This window comes from Prionailurus bengalensis, chromosome B4, assembly GCF_016509475.1.
Source record: "Prionailurus bengalensis isolate Pbe53 chromosome B4, Fcat_Pben_1.1_paternal_pri, whole genome shotgun sequence".
Taxonomy (NCBI): Eukaryota; Metazoa; Chordata; class Mammalia; order Carnivora; family Felidae; genus Prionailurus; species Prionailurus bengalensis.
This window is the reverse complement of record NC_057358.1, coordinates 45,300,972-45,319,785: the sequence shown is the minus strand read 5'-3', so window position 1 is coordinate 45,319,785 and position 18,814 is coordinate 45,300,972. Positions and strand designations below refer to the sequence as shown.

The window sequence follows — 18,814 nt, the reverse complement described above, 5'->3', positions numbered from 1 at the left end:
TGAGTGTGGAAACCCAAAGGTCATTCCTGCTGTAGGGACAGCGGATGGTGCAAGACAGCCGGAAAAGACTCCTAACCAAATATCCTAATACCCAAGAAGACAGTGTTTGCAGGAGATTCGAGAAAGGAATGGAAGCCTCCGCAGAGTTTACTGATGGAATTAATTTCCTTCTGATGCATCGGGCATCATCAATGAACAGAAGGGCAGGACAATGGTTTTTTTATGACTCCTATCTCAGACTCTGAATTTCCTTAAGATATGGCACCTGTTGCATAACACGGGGCACACGGCTGCCAGCACCGCTGTAGAGTTGAGAACAGCCACGTCTTTCATTCTTCAAGCGGCGGACGTACCAGTTGAGATAAGATTTAAACGTTGTAGCCGATTAGGGGAAGTCACTCTGCCAAAAATGGTTACAGACAACTGTGAGAAACAAGGGAGTTTCTTACGCATGACATTTCCTTGTTGGGGAAAGATGGCATTAGATCCTGGGCTCAGACACGCGGTTGAAAGGCTGCCGAATTGTCAGGTCTCCAAGGCCGAGAGGAGTTAAATTCCTGATGGCATGTCTTAAGTGTGTCGCATGTTGAGACTGCTAATGTCCTCAGATTAACCGATGTAAAACCTGTGGTCCCTTTGGGCCTTACTGAAAGCTGGAAAGCAAAAATTGTCCTTTTAAAACAAGCAGCGAGGTAGCAATTTCAGGATGTCAAAAGATCTAGAGGTAATTCAAAGTGTTCTATCACCCCTTCATTTTTCTACTCAAAGAAATATTGTAAAACACACTGGTATCACCATATTAATTTCGATGCCTTGCATGCGAGGGTTTTTTTTTTTTTTAATGTCTGAGAATATATGGATTCTTAACGTATTGAAAAATTAAAGGGACATAGAGAAGATAGAATAGGTTCACATTACGTAAACAGACAGAATAATAATATTAATCTAATTTACTAATTAATTCTAGTTAATTCTAACCAACACTACAATTTCTTACAGCAGTAACATTTTATGATAATTTTTTGCATATGCTCTCATTTTCCCCTCCTATTTTTATTTTTATCTTATGTATTTTATGTTATTATTATTATTATTATTTTTTTTTTTTTTAGGTAGGCTTTACACAAGGACACAACCCAATGCAGGACTTGAACTCACAACCCTGAGATCAAGATCGGGATGCTTAACCGACCAACTACCCAGGCACCCCTGCCCTCCTATTTTTATTTATTTTTTTTTTTAATTTTTTTTTCAACGTTTATTTATTTTTGGGACAGAGAGAGACAGAGCATGAACGGGGGAGGGGCAGAGAGAGAAGGAGACACAGAATCGGAAACAGGCTCCAGGCTCTGAGCCATCAGCCCAGAGCCTGACGCGGGGCTCGAACTCATGGACCGCGAGACCGTGACCTGGCTGAAGTCGGACGCTCAACCGACTGCGCCACCCAGGCGCCCCTCCCCTCCTATTTTTAAATGATGCTCCCCGGGTGCCTGGATGGCTCAGTCGGTTAAGTGTCGACTCTGGCTCAGGTTATGGTCTCACGGCTTATGAGGTCAAGCCCCACATGGAGCTCTGTGCTGACAGCTCAGAGCCTGGAGCCTGCTTGAGGATTCTGTGTCTCCCTCTCTCTTTGCCATTCCCGGCTCGTGCTCTGTCTGTCTGTCCCTCTCTCTCAAAAATAAATAAATAAATAAATAAATATTTGAAAAATAAATAGATAAATAATGCTCCCATATCCACATGGTCATATCGTGTAACTATTACTTTCTCTCCATTAACCTTCACTAAGTTTTAGTTGTACAAGTGACTGTATGTTTAATGTTCTATCAATACCTATACTGATTCTTTCTAGGCATTTTTGGTGTCTAAGACTCATTCTCCAGTAAACGCTTCAGGAAGGGCTCAAGAGAACAATATTCCCCTAGTTAAGGACAGCTCCTGTACTCCCTTTTGCCAGAATGTCAGTTTTGCAGATAGAAAATCACATTTTCTTTGTTTTTGCCTCTTTAATATATTACTCTACATTCTTTTGGCAACAAAGAGTGTTATTATTGAAAACTCTTAGGGTGATCTACTTTTATTCCTGGTAAGTCATTTGCAATGTCTCAGAAATGTGCATGGAAATTTCTTTTTCTTTAAAGTCCAGAGATCATACTAGGATCAGTAGGGTCAGTGATCAATACTGATCATACTAGGGTCAGTATTCTCAGATTTTCAGATAATTCTTTTAATTACTAGTTTCAAATCCTTTAAAAAATTTTTTTCGCAAAAATGTATTGAGTTAGTGTTTTCCAAATTTGTTCTTTTACCTCGTTGTGGTTTTCTTCTTTAGGGGCCCCTATTAACTGTAATTTAGCTCTTCTCAGACTACTTTCCAACACTTGCTATTTTCTCTAAAATCCTTTTATCTTTTTCTTCATTCCTTTGTGATTTTAAATATTTTCTTCTTTTTTTATCTTCAACTTCTTTTAAGGGACTATTTATCATGTGTTCTCATTTTGTGTTCCTTCTAGTTCGGATATAGTTTGTATTGTGATTTTTTTTTCTTTTATTTCTCATTCTTTTCTGAGTTCTGTTATCTCATTTCTATCAAAAGGGTTTTTTAAAAAATCTTTTCTGTGGGCACATCTTTTTGAAGTGCTTTCACTATCTATAGGGATGTTATTCTGTTTCTTATTCCCTCTTTTTCTCATAATAATTTTGTAAGAGACTTGACTTACATTATTTAGCATTTAAAAACTTTTTTATATGAACTCACTTTGATACACACATAAACTTTTATAAGGAACTTATGGGGACGCCTGGGTGGCTCAGTCGGTTGGGTGTCTGACTTCGGCTCAGGTCATGATCTCACGGTCCGTGAGTTCGAGCCCTGCGTCGGGCTCTGTGCTGACAGCTCAGAGCCTGGAGCCTCAGATTCTGTGTCTCCCTCTCTCTGCCCCTCCCCCGTTCATGCTCTGTCTCTCTCTGTCTTAAAAATAAATAAACGTTAAAAAAAAATTGAAAAAGAAAATAAATAAAGAGTAGAAAATGAAGACAAAGCCTATCTTTGGAGGCAAAGCTTTAACACCACAGGTTTAGATCATTAAAAAAGAAAGAAAGAAAGAAAAGGAAAAACAAACAACAATAACAACAACACACTCCATTGATCAGATGGGGGGAAAGGTTGGATGTAGGTTGAAATCCCATAGAGTGGCTGCAGGGTTTTACAGCCTATTTTGACAACCCCATCCTGTGTTCACAGTGATCATTCTTAACACCATGCACGTTCAAAACGACCTCATATATTGGGTGCTTGGGACAAATAGAAAGGATCAAAATGGCATCAATGGCCCGATCATCCGGCATCCCATCTCCTCACAACCAGATTTGAGGGTCATCCACGGAGTAGACACAGTTTAAAGGTGGAATAGTGTAAAATGGCTCCATAAGGGCTATGTCTGAAGTATTTTGGATCCATATCTTTTTAATCTCTGGGACAGCCCTAAAAGTAGGGCTAAATATCACAGTTTCATTCTAATGAAAAAAAAAAAGTTTTTTGTTTTTTTTTTTTTTCGAACACCAACTGCGTTACATTCGGAGAAGAGAGCTCTTCACACCTCCATCTACTTCCGTTCATGGAAACCAAGCCAACTTTTCTCCAAGGTCCCTTTCTCTATGGCATAATTGCTACCGGCTGTAGGAACCCTACTTAATAAATCCAACATTTGTTTCTGGGGGACTGAGTCTTACAACGCGCACACAGTTCGTTTTAGTTGATTTTATAAAATCAACTTACACCCATTATTTAGATCCAAGTTCTTTATCTTTTTATTTTTATTTATTTTTTAAAGTTTATTCACTTATTTTGAGAAAGACAGAGAAAGTACAAGAGGGACAGGGACAGAGAGAGGGATAGAGAAAATCGCAAGCAGGCTCTATGCAGTCAGCACAGAGCTTGATTCAGGGCTCAAACTCATGAACCGTGAGATCGTGACCTGAACGGAAGTCAGAAGTCGGAGGCTTAACCCACTGAGCCACCCAGGTGCCCCTAGATCCAAGTACTTTCAATGAATACTAAGTTACTCTAGAAGAAAATTCTATTGGATAGTCTAGCATTTGCTTTACTTTTGTCATCCTAACCAAGTTTTGATGACTATAAATAGCTTTAATTATCCTCCATAGCTAAAGATACAGATATAAATTTGTTAGGCAAAGAAAATGCAAAAAGAATGACAGGACCTCAGTCTGTATTTGCACATTAGCAAACAAGAGATGATCTCATCCCTTATTGCCTCACATGGAAAACTGCAGCCTATGGGATGGTTAAAAAAAAACACAAAAAACTCAAAACAAGTGACTGGACTAGGTGAAAGGAAGAGAGGTGATTATCTGTGAGATAGGGAAGGGCAGTGCTATATTAGAAGCGGTTGTTTTTGAACTTGAGACAAATTCATGACCTATATATGAAGCAGGAAATTTTAATATATTCAACAATGAAGTCAGAGAATTGAAGTGCTTGGATGCATACCTAAAATGGGAAAATGTGTGTAATAATGGTTTAAATTTTTTAACAAATCTAAGGCTTTGATTACATCTAGTGTGTAATTAATACATACTGGCTAAAAAAATGCTAAAGCCATTTCAGACTTTTTGACATTCTCCACAAAGGTGTTGCATACTTTTTGTGTGTATGATTATTCTTAGATACTTGATGTATGTTGAGGTTGTGGAAATTTCATCTTTTAAGAGAGTGTTTCATTTTAACTGTTTGCTGATGATATGAAGAGATGGAACAGATATTTGCACATTTATTATGTGTCCAGAAACCTTGCAAAAATACATTTTAACAATGTATTGAAGAATCCTTTTGGATAATCTGTGTAATCTCAATCATCGTCTGTGGATAAGGTAAATTTTGTTTTGTGCTTTCTGATCTTACATCTTTTATGTCATTTTCTTGTCTTACTGTGATTGGTGAAAACCTGCAAAAAAATAGATATAGTGAGATGTTTTTAGCTCACTGGGCCCCAATGTCAGGGAGAATGATTTCAACGTATCCATGGGTACGATATTTCCTCTAGGGTTTTGTACACAGCTTTTTATCAGGAAAAAGAATATTGTATTCTATGCCCAGTTTGCTAAGAACACTTATTATGAATAAATGCAGATTTATGTTAAACTTTTTCCCCTGGTATTTCTCCTTTAATCTACTAATGTGTTGATCACATTATAGCCATATATGGGTATACTTCTATATAGAAGTATAGAAGTATAGGGTTTCTAATGCTTCATTTTTGGGATCTCATTGACATGGCAGTTTGGTTTCTATTCAGTTGAACTATTCTTTTCCATAGTAACTAAGGACCTCTTTGCCACCTCCTTATAAAAGAAGGGTAGTATCAGGAAGAATTGGCTACTGTTTCTTTGTAACACTCCTTGCTCATGGTTGCTTTGAATCCTGTGACCTCTTGGTTTCCGTTCTCTGTCTGACTGCCTTTTGTCTTTGATTTCTTTATCCTCTGGTGTTCCTCAGGGCCGTGGAGCTCATCCATCACCTTTTATGGAATTGAGTATGTGCTGATGACTCCCAAATCTGTTTATAATCTCAATTTCTTTTCTGAGCTGTAGTCACAAATACCCAAGGGACTGCCCCATCTTTCCACTTGGATGATTTACAGATGCTCTGAAAATGTTCAAAACAGAACTCACCGTTCTCCAACTTTTCTTCTGTCTCCCGCCCATTGCTACTATGTTTGTTTGTTTGTTTGTTTGTTTAAGTTTATTTTTGAGAAAGAGAGAACAGGAGCAGGGCAGGGGCACAGAGAGAGGGAGGACCCAAAGTGAGCTCCATGCTGACTGCAGAGAGCCGGATGTGGGGTTCACATCTCACAGAACCGGGAGATCATGACCTGAGCCAAGTTGGCTGCTTCACCCACTGAGCCACCCAGGTGCCCCTGACCACCCCTTGCTTCTAGAGCTGCTCTCCCTCCAGGGATTCCTTCAGGTCCTCGTACTCCATGCATCCAGGTGCAAAAGAAGAAGCTTGAAAGTGCCGGCTTCTCTGCCTTTTTATAGCCCCAAATCCATCACCAAGACTTGCTGATTCCATCTCCTAAATGCTTCTCATAGCCATGAATTTCGCTCCATTTCTAGACATTAATCTTAGTCAAGGCTATCATTCTCCTTTCGAAAATGCTACTACCAAATTTCTTTATTTGCCTTCAGCCTTGCTGTATCCAATAAATTCCTTTCTTCCTTCCCTTTTTCCTTTCTCCCTCCCTTCTTTCCTTCTTCCCTTTCTTTCTTTCTCTTTCTTCCTATAATTTTAAATATTTGTTCTAAATCAAAAATTTTGTCATACAAAATAATTTACCCATCGTTCATTGTACAACATTGTTCTTGAAATATACACTTTACAAAATTCATAGAATTTAATTTGGGAGTGTGACAGTAACATTGAAAAGGGCCAAGGGCCAAGGTTTTTTATTTTATTTTTAATTTTTTTTTTTTTTTAAATTTCATTCACTATTTTGGATGTGGTCTGGCAACACCAGAACACTTAATGCCAACAGACACAAGAGCTGTAACTCTGAGTTCATTTCTGGTACATTAATGGCTTCTGTCAAACTCATTGTTCCTAGAATATAGAGCAGATATGTTTGTTTATTATTTCCTTATTTAATCTGAAATGATTTTCTACCTATTTTCTGTTAATTAAGGCTAGATGGACACCATTGTATCTCTGGCCAAAACAAATAGAACAAGTACAAAAATAAAGAGCAAAACTGGGGAATATGTTTAACTACTCAGAAGACATGTTACTCAGAGGTACCTGAAGAACATTGTAATTACAGTAAATTATCAGTGAGAAGACTTTAAGTTCAGAAAAGTAATTTGGGTTTTGCCGTCTTTTTGTATTTTGTTTGATCAGGACAAAATATAACTTAGTTCTCTCCTGAAATCCCAATTATCTATAAAATCTGAGGAAAATACCACTTTTTTTTTCTCTTTCCCCAGCAGTAATGTTTATAGTTACCTTTTTTGTGTTCACATTACATTTTATTCTTACTTCTTATTATTTCTTTCTGTGTTTTCACTATTTTCTGGATCTCCTAATGCTTTTTTATTTTTTCGTAGCAAAGTATATTACTTTTGGAAATGACTCTGACACATAGCAGATACTCAAGATATATTCATTGAATTATAACTAAATTTTAGGACAGTTTATTTAGATTTAGATTATTAGATTATTTCAAAACTTTCTATGAAAAACAACGAAAATATTTGGATCTAAATGGCATAGTATTTCAGGTGAGGTAATTTTTTTCACAAATCAGCGAAAAAGAATCTGGCCCATATTTGCATGCTAGCGAATTTGACTTCAACCTTTGGATCATTACCTCAAGTGGAAAATTTGAATCCTTGCCAACTATAAATAGAAACACAAACGGTTTGGTTTGGAAATGAGTAGCTCTTTCAAATAAATAAAACCATCTTCATGAAAGTATGTGGGATGCTACCCCTTAGCAGATGGTTCTGGATTAAGATCGGCATTACATAAAGCAGAGAAATGTCCATATACGTATATATATGAGACTGTATCCAACAGCAGCAGGTTGTGGTTAACACTGGAATCACAAAGAAACACGGTGAAGGTAACTATCAGAAATGGATGCTGTGCTGAGACAGTTTGATTACAAATTTGCTAATGAGACACGACGTTAGAAATTTGGATTTTTTTTCCTGCGGAAATGTTAGCCGGACTGGATAAAATCTTTCTTACACTGTCAACGGCAGAATTCATAATTGGAATGTCGGGGAATGTGTTCGTTGGACTGGTGAACTGCTCTGAATGGATCAAGAACCAAAAAATCTCTTTTGTTGACTTCATCCTCACCTGCTTGGCTCTCTCCCGAATCACTCAGCTGCTGGTGTCATTGTGGCAATCATTTGTAATGACACTATCTCCGCCTTTCTATTCCACTTGGAAATCAGCAAAACTTATTACTTTGCTTTGGAGAATAACTAATCACTGGACTACCTGGTTTACCACCTGCCTGAGCATTTTCTACCTCCTTAAAATAGCTCACTTCTCCCACTCTTTCTTCCTCTGGCTGAAGTGGAGAACGAACAGAGTGGTTCTTGCCATTCTTGTCCTTTCTTTGCCCTTTCTGCTGTTTGACTTCCTGGTGCTAGAATCATTGAATGATTTCTTCTTAAACGTCTATGTGATGGATGAAAGTAATCTGACATTACATATAAATGACTGTAAAAGCCTTTATATTAAAACCCTGATTCTTCTTAGTTTTTCCTATACCATTCCTATTGTTCTGTCCCTGACCTCACTGGTCCTATTGTTTCTGTCCTTGGTGAGACACATCAGAAATTTGCAGCTCAACGTCATGGGCTCCAGGGACCCCAGCACACAGGCCCATAAGGGGGCCATTAAAATGGTTATGTCTTTCCTCCTCCTCTTCACAGTTCATTTTTTTTCCATCCAATTGACAAACTGGATGCTTTTGATATTTTGGAACAACAAGTTCACAAAGTTTATCATGTTGGCCATATATGTCTTTCCTTCAGGCCACTCATTAATTTTGATTCTGGGAAACAGCAAACTGAGACAGACAGCCTTGAAGGTACTGCGGCATCTTAAAAGCACCTTGAAAAGAGAAAAAACAGTTTCGTCTTTACAGATAGACGTTCCAGCGTCTTTCTAAAGATAAAGACTTAATGAGGAGTCTTTGAGGATCAATTTCACTTCTCTTTTTTTTCCCCCTACAGGGTTGCTTTAAGTATTGTCAAACATTAATGAAATTTTCCCTAGAAAAAGTTACTTTTGATGATCATTGACCCATGGTCAGCCAATATAATTTTTAAAGTATTCAGTTTTGTTTAACACAGTGGTTACCAATATTTAAAAATCGCAAATAGTCTTTCAAAGAGAATCTAAATTATTTAATTTTATATGCAAAAGATTTATGTAATTGTAATTCATATTACATGTCAGAAGCATGTTGTGTTTTAGAAATCAAGATAAATTACTATTCACTAGGTAGACGATCTATAAAATGGTGATAGAAAAGTTAATTGAGCAACTAAAGTCAGAGATGGGAAAAACATGACCTCATAGGGTAAAGGCTTAATTTTTTTTAAATGAAAAAGCTTTTCACTCTTGTCATTAGAAGTCTTATTGATAACATGGGAATTAGTTATTTGAAAATAATATTCACAGTGCAAAGCAAAATAAACTAGAAACACATGCTTATAATGTAATCTTAATTTGAAAGTGGTATTTTGACTATCATAACCTAAATTTAGATAAAGTAACTACAAATTCTAAATAAAGTTAAGGGTAGAAAAGTTTACTATAACATTTTGAACATGATGTTGTAGATTTTAATATTATACAGATGCTATGCAGCTATATATAATGGAATTCTTTAAAAATGAAGAATTCTTGGGTCGCGTGGGTGACTCAGTCTGTCAACTGTCTGACTCTTGGTTTAGGCTCAGGTCATGATCTCACGGCCATGAGATGGAGTCCCCATCGGGCACCACGCTGGCTGTGGAGTCTGCTTGGGATTCTCTCTCCCTCTCTCTCTCTGCCCCTCCCGCACCCCTTTCTCTCAAAATAAATACACTTTTTTAAAAAATGAAGAATTTACTTAGGGTTTCTTAGGGTTTACTTTCTTAGTAAACCCTAAGGGTTTACTTTCGATGTATTCTTTAGATTGCGTTAAAGAAACAAAAAAGTTATAATTAAATGATGATAAATACGTGGGTTGTAAATTAGTCTTGACGGACCTGTAGGTACGGAAATTGTTCTAGGGCTGCTCCCTGGACCTGGAATGGTGTTAGAATTATGAACATTTCCCCTGTCCTCCCTCGCCGTATTTAGAAAATTAAACCTCTAACACGTCTAGGCTGTGTGGTGCTTCTGTGTATTGATAACAATAACGATGTGGATAACGGTTTTAATCATAAGACATATTTTACCATTTTTCCTAAGTAATTTACATTTTACAAAAGAAGATTTATTTATTTGGCCTTTAACTTAGTATTTTGTCCGATTATCACTGTAATTATCTGGCCTTGGTAAAAGCGAATATGCAAATCAAGCTGAGTACCTTTAGATTCAGGCATTGAGTTTGTTTTGTTTTAGATAGCCTTTCATAGAAATGACTTAGACATAACCTTGTACTATTTATAAGATGGTAACCAAGCACATTGTTTAATTTTTAGTGTTATGAAACTTTTCTTTGGTATGCAAGATAAGGTGATTGAGCTAATTTTTTAGCAGCTCTTCTTTCTAAGAAGTAGGCCTTAGGGATAAGTGAATGAATGTTTAACTTGGAGTGAGTCAACACTCATGCAACAAAGTTAAGGAGATGGAACTATAAGGAATAGGGCTCTAGTCTTGACAAAGCCAAGGACTAGTAAAAGAAGACAAGGTCATAGGCTGGGGTCATTGCAACTGATGTACTGTAGACTGTATTTGAAGAGCGAGTGAGATCGAGCCCTGCATCTCTACTTTCCCCATAACAAGAGATGTCATGGGGGACTCAACAGCAGCTGAGCCACAATCCAAGAAGAGCCACTCCCAACACAGGCATGGCCAGTGTCCATCCACCCAGAGAAGAAATATCCATAATTGTATCCTACCCTGGGACCAAAGTGTTGGGGAAGGAGGGAGATTGTCACCGATTTCTTGTTAACTATTCTTCTCCCCCACCAAATAAATGTTCAGTTAAAGATTCTGGTGTAATGATTGGTTCTTTCCATTTGTCTACCAGGTGATTTATGGAAGAGGAACAAATAACTTGTTTCTACTGCTGAAATGGTCGTATCTCTGATCCTTAGGGTGACTACTGGAGGCAACTGATAAGACGTAAATCAAGCACAGCAAGACAGTTTTCATGAACCCTGGTGATGAATGTGTCATATAGAAACCCATACCTCTAGTGATCTCTGAGAAAGGCATGCAAATTTCCTCAAGGTCTCTGGTGGTTTGTCTGCTATCTGCCAGTAGGTGGCTTCTCCTCATAAGATCTTGATTAGACCCCATCTTCTCTGAGCCAGGGATGCCTTTAAGGGACATGAGCATCATCGCAGGGTCTTCCCAATTCTGTCATTTGAGACACCGGATATGTTGCCTAGAGTAACTCCATATCCTATTCAGGACCTTAAGACCAATCTTCACAAGAACAAATTGATTTGAGAAGTTTGAGGAATTTGAAAAACACATACAGGCAAACTTGTTTTTTGTCTCCTTGTACACTTATAGACTACAGCTTTTCAAATTTTATTTTTTATTTTTTTTCCATCAATATTAACACAGCCTCAGAAGATGGTGGAAATACCCAATCATTCTTATTCTGAGCGTGAGACAGGTTTGCCAATGTGGAGGTTGGTAGCAGTTAGACTGGCCCTGTCTTAGGTTTGTCATGAGAAAGAGCCAGTGAGGATGTTTGCCCCCTAAGGACTTTGAGGGGAAAAGACCCATGGCCTTCAGTTTTGAAAACGAAAAGAATATGCTAAGTGAAACAAAAATCTACGATGAAACATGAAAGGTTCATGTAAGCAGTGATTAAGCTGGGCAAATAGTCTCCATTTGTGAAAGATGAAATCTCCGTCCCTTCAGGCGGTGGCCCTTGCCCCAGCTAATTGCTTCTTCAACTAGGGTCCAGCCAAAGAAACACTGAAGTTCTCTTTTACTTAAAACAAAACCAAACCCAAACAAACAAACAAAAACCCCACAAAGGCCAGTGCTTTAATGCAGTGACTATCAAGTTCGGTGCATGAAAGTTCCTCGTTGCAATTCAAAAAGAACCAGGAAGCTACTTCTGTGTTTGCAAATAAGTGGAAAAGCTTGCTATTGATAGGATGGGAGAGAGCATACAGGGCAACATTTGTTGCCCGCTTCTCTGAGACTGTCAGGAGATCTAAACATGCGGGCTTGGGGAGGGAAAGGCAACAGAAAGAATCCAACAGAAAGCTAAGGTATATTTTTTCACTGGAGATGTCACAGACACGGGGAGGAAACAGGAAGAACTCAAGCCCTGCCCCCCCCCCCCAAGGTGGTATTAACGATAGGACCTCATAAAATATTCAGTTGAACCATCTTTATTTAAACCCACATAAGTGTTAGTTCATCACTATATAAGTATCACTCCCTATCACTCAGGAAGTCAGCATTTTGTTTGAAATAGGCCAACATAGACATCCGAATGTATTTTCTCACAATTGCTTAGAAGAATTGTCTCTCTTTCAACTGATGACTATAACATAAGTGTTCATACGTTTTCGGATTTAAATCAGTCATCATTGGAACTTCAGACTATTTGGGATTGTCACTGTATCATACACATAAGTTTAATTAATTGTTATCTGCCCAAGCATTTTGTAATAATATACCTTATGTTTATACATGCAATAATACTTTTTCTTTATCAAGTATAACAACTTCTATTTTAAGATAGATCTGGACATATCAGTGATCTCTAGGGCCTTCTTGGTTTCCTGACACAAAATACAGAGTTTTGGGGACACCTGGGTGGCTCAGCTGGTTGAGTGTCCGACTCTTGATTTCAGCTCAGGTCATGATCCCAAGGTCATGTGACTGAGCCTTATGTCTGCTCAGCATGGAGGCTGCTTGGGATTCTCTCTCTCTCTCTCTCTCTCTCTCTCTCTCTCTCTTCCTGTCTCTCTCTCCAGCTCGTGCATGCTTTCTCTCTCTCTAAAAATTAAAGATTAGAAAATTAAAATTAAAAAACAAAATATAGAATTCTCTAACCATCTCCAACTCCCTTGCCTGGAAGTCCTTCTTTTTCATGAAGAAAAGTAAAAAAGTCCCCACCTCCTGGGTGCTACACCTGCAAGCTTTTATGATTCTGTATGACTTCTGGCTTTCAACCAGAAGGGCTGGAGAGCAGTGTCAGTTATTTCCAGGTTAGTACAGAAATTGTGCATGAATTCATACATATGTCATAGAACTTTCTCCAATTTTAAAGAGTTGCTTTCGTTTCTTGTTCTTATACTTGTTTGCACAATTGAGTGTCATTCATTGGTCTCTTTTTCTCTGCTCCCAGTAGGATTACCAACTAAGTTAGTATTCATTCATTTAGCCAATAGCTATTGAGGGTTTACTGTTTGCCAGCCCCTCCCTGTCCACATTGGTGGACAACAAAATAGTCCCTTCTGTCCTGGAGCTTAATGTGATCGTAGAGGTACTTGGTAGCTAAGGTCACCTAGTCTACATGCCTGACATTACATTTTTGGTGCCTGTAAAATCCTAGGCCCCCACTCTCAATGTGCATAAAAGCAGAACACCAGGTCGATGCTGCCTTTGGTGCCCCGTGACTTCTGGTGTGGCCTTTGAGCGTTCAGGCATTGGTAATATAGAGCATCACTATTGACAGTCTGAGGCCAACACAAAACAGGTAATTTTAACCAGAGTCAAAATTGGCTGAATGGGGAATGCATTGTCAGAGGGCTAGGGGGCAAAATTCTTGTCTCGTTCCTAGAGAATCTTCATAGATTTGCAGCTTTCAGGTACAAAGATTTTTGCCTGGGTTCAGAAGGTACTTTAAACCATGTATGGAGGAGTTCTCAATGGGTGCCAACAATATATCCTAGACAATTAAGTAAGATTCCTTGGGGTTGGATCACAGACATTAATATATATTAATTATTAATATAACACATGTACGTGCACCTAAAGTTGTCTCAATAGGAGAGAGAACCTTGCGGTCGAGGTTGAAAGACGATTGTATTAAAGTTACCTGTTTGTTGAAACCAAAGCCAAACTAAAATACATTTTACTGTAACTGGATTTTTTATGAGACAAAAGATTTTACCAAAAGCAGGATTAATGAAAAGAACCCCTTCCCACTCCTCACTCCTCCATTTTTTTCTACTCTATTAATATTTTTCTTACTATTTTTTCCCTCTCAGGTGACAAGAGCTTATTCAGAATCAAATAGGCAGTAACTGATTGAGAAGAAAGCTCAAAAAATTCAGAGTAATAGCTCTAATAGGTCTGATATTGGTACCTTTGCATATGGTTTTATATCCTTCTGGAAGATCATTTCCCTTTGTGTCTATTTCTTCAGGAAATCCTAAAAAGTTTCAAGATGGCTGTAGATTTTGTAGCACACTTCTCTGTGTGGCAAGTTACATTTTGGTCAAACTTCTGTCACATTCAATGGTAACAGTTTATTTGACGTTGCTTTTCCTAATACCCTGTGAGCTCCTTGACGTTACTTCTCTTTATTATGCTTACCACATCTATAATAGTATCTGAAATATGATGGGTTTTATCAAATGGATTTAATGAATAGTGCCTGAGAATTCTATTAAAATTAAGAAACCTGAATCCAAATTGTATTTTCTTATTTATTTATTTAGAGAATCCCAAGCAGCCTCCACACTGTCAGCACAGAGCCCCGTGCTGGGCTCAATCTCACAAACCGTAGATCATGATCTGGGCCAAGATCGAGAGTCCAACGCTTTGCTGACCGCGCCACCCATGTGCCGCCCAAATGGTATTTTCAATTGAAAAGGAAAGCGCAGGGGCGGCTGGGTGGCTCAGTCAGTTAAGCATCCGACTTTGGTTCTGGTCATGATCTCATGGTTTGTGAGTTCGAGCCCCGCGTCAGGCTCTGTGCCGATAGTGGCAACGCCTGGAGCCAGTTTTGGATTCTGTGCCTCCCTCTCTCCCTGCTCTCCCTCCTTTGCTCATGCTCTTTCTCTCTGTCTCTCTCTCTCTCTCAAAAATAAACATTAAAAAAATAAAAGAAAGGAAAGTGCAAATCAGTGTAAAGAAATCGCCTCATATTTGCATGTTCCCATATTTGACTTTATTCTTCCAGATGTCCTCTCAAGCAGAACACTGCTGTCAGTGCCAGTGATGAGTGGGAACATTGACTGTTTAATTTGGAAATCAGTAGCTGATTAGAAGTTACATTAAGGTTTTTCATTTAGGTCTGTGAGACCGGATCTCCTTGTGTAAAGCTCGGACTTATAGCTGGAACCAAAGAGAAAGATCTTTCGTGAAGATCAGTGAGATAGTATCTGAGCATTTTTAATATCAAAGTGAAAAGTATCAAAGTGGACTTTACCCTCCAACATTTGACAGAACAACAACAACAACAACAAAAATCAGTGAAACATAGGGCTAGCTTCCTGGATTCTTTCTACAGAAATGCCATCTGGAATCGAAAATACTTTTCTGACAGCAGCAGTAGGAGCATTCATGATTGGAATGTTGGGGAATGGTTTCATCGTACTCGTCAACTGCATTGACTGGGTGAAGCATCGAAAGCTCTCGCCAGCTGACTGCATCCTCACCAGCCTGGCTGTCTCCAGAATCATTCTTCTTTGGATGATACTACTCGATTTGCTTGTAATGGTGCTTTGGCCACATCTATATAACATTGAGAAACTAGCTACCGCTGTTAATATCTGTTGGACAGTGACCAATCACCTAGCTACCTGGTTTGCCACCTGCCTGAGTGTTTTCTATTTCTTTAGGATAGCCAATTTCTCCCACCGCTGTTTCACCTGGCTGAGGCGGAGAATTAGCAGGGTGCTCCTTGTGCTTCCTCTGGGGTCTTTATTCTTACTGGTTTTCAACTACAAATTATTAGTTGGATTTTCTGATCTCTGGGCTACCATCTACCACAACTATGAAAGAAACTCAACTCGGCCCCTAGATGTAAGTAAAACTGGGTATCTTAACAGCTTGGTTATTCTCAGTTTCATCTACTTAATCCCCTTCCTTCTGTCTCTGACCTCACTGCTCCTTTTATTTCTCTCCTTGATGAGACATACCAGGAACGTGCAACTGAACTCCAGCTCAAGGGACTTCAGCACAGAGGCCCATAGAAGGGCCATGAAAATGGTGATATCTTTCCTCCTCCTCTCCACGGTTCATTTTTTTTCCATCCAGTTAACAGGTTGGATTTTCCTTTTACTGAAGAAACATCATGCCAATTTGGCGGTCACGTTGACATCGGCTCTTTTTCCTTCAGGCCACTCTTTTATCCTCATTTTTGGAAACAGCAAGCTGAGACAAACTGCTTTAGGACTACTGTGGCATCTCAATTGCCACCTGAAAATGGTGAAACCTTTAGCTTCATAGATTTCCAGAATTTTCTATAACCCAAGAGAATTAATGATGAACATTGAAGATCCATTTTAACTTTTGTTTTTCTGGCTGGATGCTTTTTAGATGCTATTAAACATCACAGACTTTCCCTAGAATGACCTATAACCTTAATAAGCAAACATGATTGTCATTGTAAAACTTGCTGGTAACAAGAACATACCTGAGTCAGTATGAATATAAAATTTATAATGCAACATGTATTAATGTTACACATGCTAGCAGATATTTATTACATTCATATGTGAGAAAAAATGATTATTTAGAAAAGAAAATCCTCTCCAAGTTGAACAGAGTGGAATATTTGTACAATACTAAGTTAAAAAGACAGGAATAAAAATGCCGGAAGCACAGTCCCGTAACAAAGACATAACTTAAAACAAAGGAACAGACTGTCACTATGAATCCAAGCTAGAATAGACACTACATTTGTTGAATAAGACAAAAAAATTGACTTAATCTATAAAAAGAAATTGAATAATTATCCCTAAGTGTAGAATAATGCTTTTATGTCTGCTTTACGCACTTAGACACTGAGTTTGTGTGGGGTGTGTGTCTGCGTGTAAGGATTGATTATATGAACATTTGTGTATCTTGTCAAAGAGGACAAACACAACCAACTCACTCGCCAGGGATAAGAACGGAAAGTTTACAAGGGAATATTGTGTATTTGTATAAAATTTAAACATGTGTGTGTATATAGGTAGTGCTAGGTTGACTTTTCTCATAAAATAATTGAAATGAAATCAAAGTACCTGAAAATGTATATAATCTTAAGGTCAGCAGGTGGCAAAATTGTGCTTGCTAATGATATGGAAATTGTGAATATAAGTTGGATACATAGTACTTTTTAGAGATTATAATTTTAAACATGTTTTAAAACTATCAACAATGAAGAGATCTTTGTAGGGTTTTAAATGGCTGTCATTGTTTCAATTGCAGAGGCAAACAAAGAACAAAAACAAATTAGATGATCAATGTTGAATACATGTGGGTTATAAGTCAATTTTGATGGAGCAGTAGGTCAGGTCTGATGCTGGGAAGAATATAAAAACCATAAGGGTTTTGTGTCTTACTCCAGGAACCATCTGATGTAACCATGATGATTAGGACCCATGCACATAAGACCCGCATAAAGATTTAGATTTTTTTAAAATATAGTTTTAAAAGATTTATTAAGTAATCTCTACATCCAACATGGGGCTCAAACTTACAACCCTGAGATCAAGGGTCTCATGCTCTACAGGCTGAGCCAGCCAGGCCACCTAAAGATTTATATTTTTCAACTTCACTCATTATGTTGGACACTATATAAGAAATTTCCTGGGTGGGGGGTGGGGGAATTAGATGGTGACCAAAAGGTACAAACTTCCAGTTATAAGAAAAATACATACTAGGGATGTAATGTATAACATGGGAACTATGATTAACACTGCTGTACGGTATGCTATCATAGTGGATCCTGAAAGTTCTTGAAAGTTGCTGAGAGTGGATCCTAAAAGTTCTCATCATTGGGGCACCTGGGTGGCTCAGTTGGTTGGGCGTCCGACTTCGGCTCAGGGCATGATCTCACAGTCTGTGAGTTCAAGCCCCATGTCAGGCTCTGCGCTGACAGCTCAGAGCCTGGAGCCTGCTTCAGATTCTGCCCCTCTCTCTGCCCCTCCCCCGCCCTCACTGTGTCTCTCTCTCAAAAAAAAAAACAAAAACCAAAAAAAAACCCATAAAAGTTCTCATCACAAGGAAAAGTACCTTTTTGGGGGTATCTACGTGAGATAGTGGATTTTAACTGAACTTATTGTGGTAATTATTTTGCAATAATTGTAAGTCAAGTTATTATGGTGCACAGTTTAAGATTATACGGTGCTGTGTGCCAACCAAATCTCTATAAAATGGAAAGAGAAGACATTTCCTAATGATTGTCCCTGGGATTATCTTGCTCGAGGAAAGGTGAAATTCTAATACTGGCTATATTTGGATTCAGATATTGAGGATAATTTGCTTTAGAATGCCTCCTGTTCAATAGGAAAGTTAGATTACTTTGTGCTTATTAGAAAACAAGCATATTTAGTTTTCGTTTTTAGATTTACACTCTGGTATCAGTCAACTTTAATGACCAAGATGAAAATGATTTAAACAACCATTATGAGTGGGATTTAGCAGTAAATGTCTCACAGGGACTATGTCTTCACTTCTCATGTAGTAATGTTGGGGGGATGAAGCTATAAGCAGGAACTTATTCCTGACAATAAGCACAGAAAATGACTATTAAAATTTGAGGCCTGTGACTGGTTAGTGGCTACTGATGTATTGCATTTTCCCTATTAAAAAGATAATTTGAGATTGAGGCCTATGCTTCCCCCTTCCTGTAACAAGAGCCTGTGTTAGAGACTCTAGGCATGATCCAAGAAAAGCTACACCTATCACATCTATCGCTAGTCCCATGCAATCAGGAGAGAATTGTATCTTATTCTGGGACCAAGTTATTGTTCCCAGTGATTGCCATTGCTTTCTTGTTATCACTTCTCTCCAAAAGGAACTTTTTTTTAAAGAATTTTTTGTGGCTCAGTCGGTTAAGTGTCCGACTTCAGGTCAGGTCATGATCTCGCAGTCCATGAGTTTGAGCCCCGCGTCGGGCTCTGTGCTGACCTCTCAGAGCTTGGGGCC

At 38.4% G+C, this 18,814-nt stretch overlaps 2 protein-coding genes across 2 annotated transcripts; both read left to right on the top strand.

Annotated features, from left to right (window-relative positions):
- The first annotated feature begins 7,733 nt into the window (after positions 1 to 7,733).
- Positions 7,734 to 8,702, top strand: LOC122472699 (taste receptor type 2 member 42-like). Its single transcript, XM_043562478.1, has one exon. It carries the CDS (start codon positions 7,734 to 7,736, stop codon positions 8,700 to 8,702), a length of 969 nt encoding a protein of 322 aa, XP_043418413.1.
- A 6,485-nt stretch (positions 8,703 to 15,187) lies between these two features.
- LOC122472423 (taste receptor type 2 member 42-like) lies at positions 15,188 to 16,126 on the top strand. The gene has a single exon (XM_043561945.1). It carries the CDS (start codon positions 15,188 to 15,190, stop codon positions 16,124 to 16,126), a length of 939 nt encoding a protein of 312 aa, XP_043417880.1.
- The last annotated feature ends 2,688 nt before the right edge of the window (positions 16,127 to 18,814 follow it).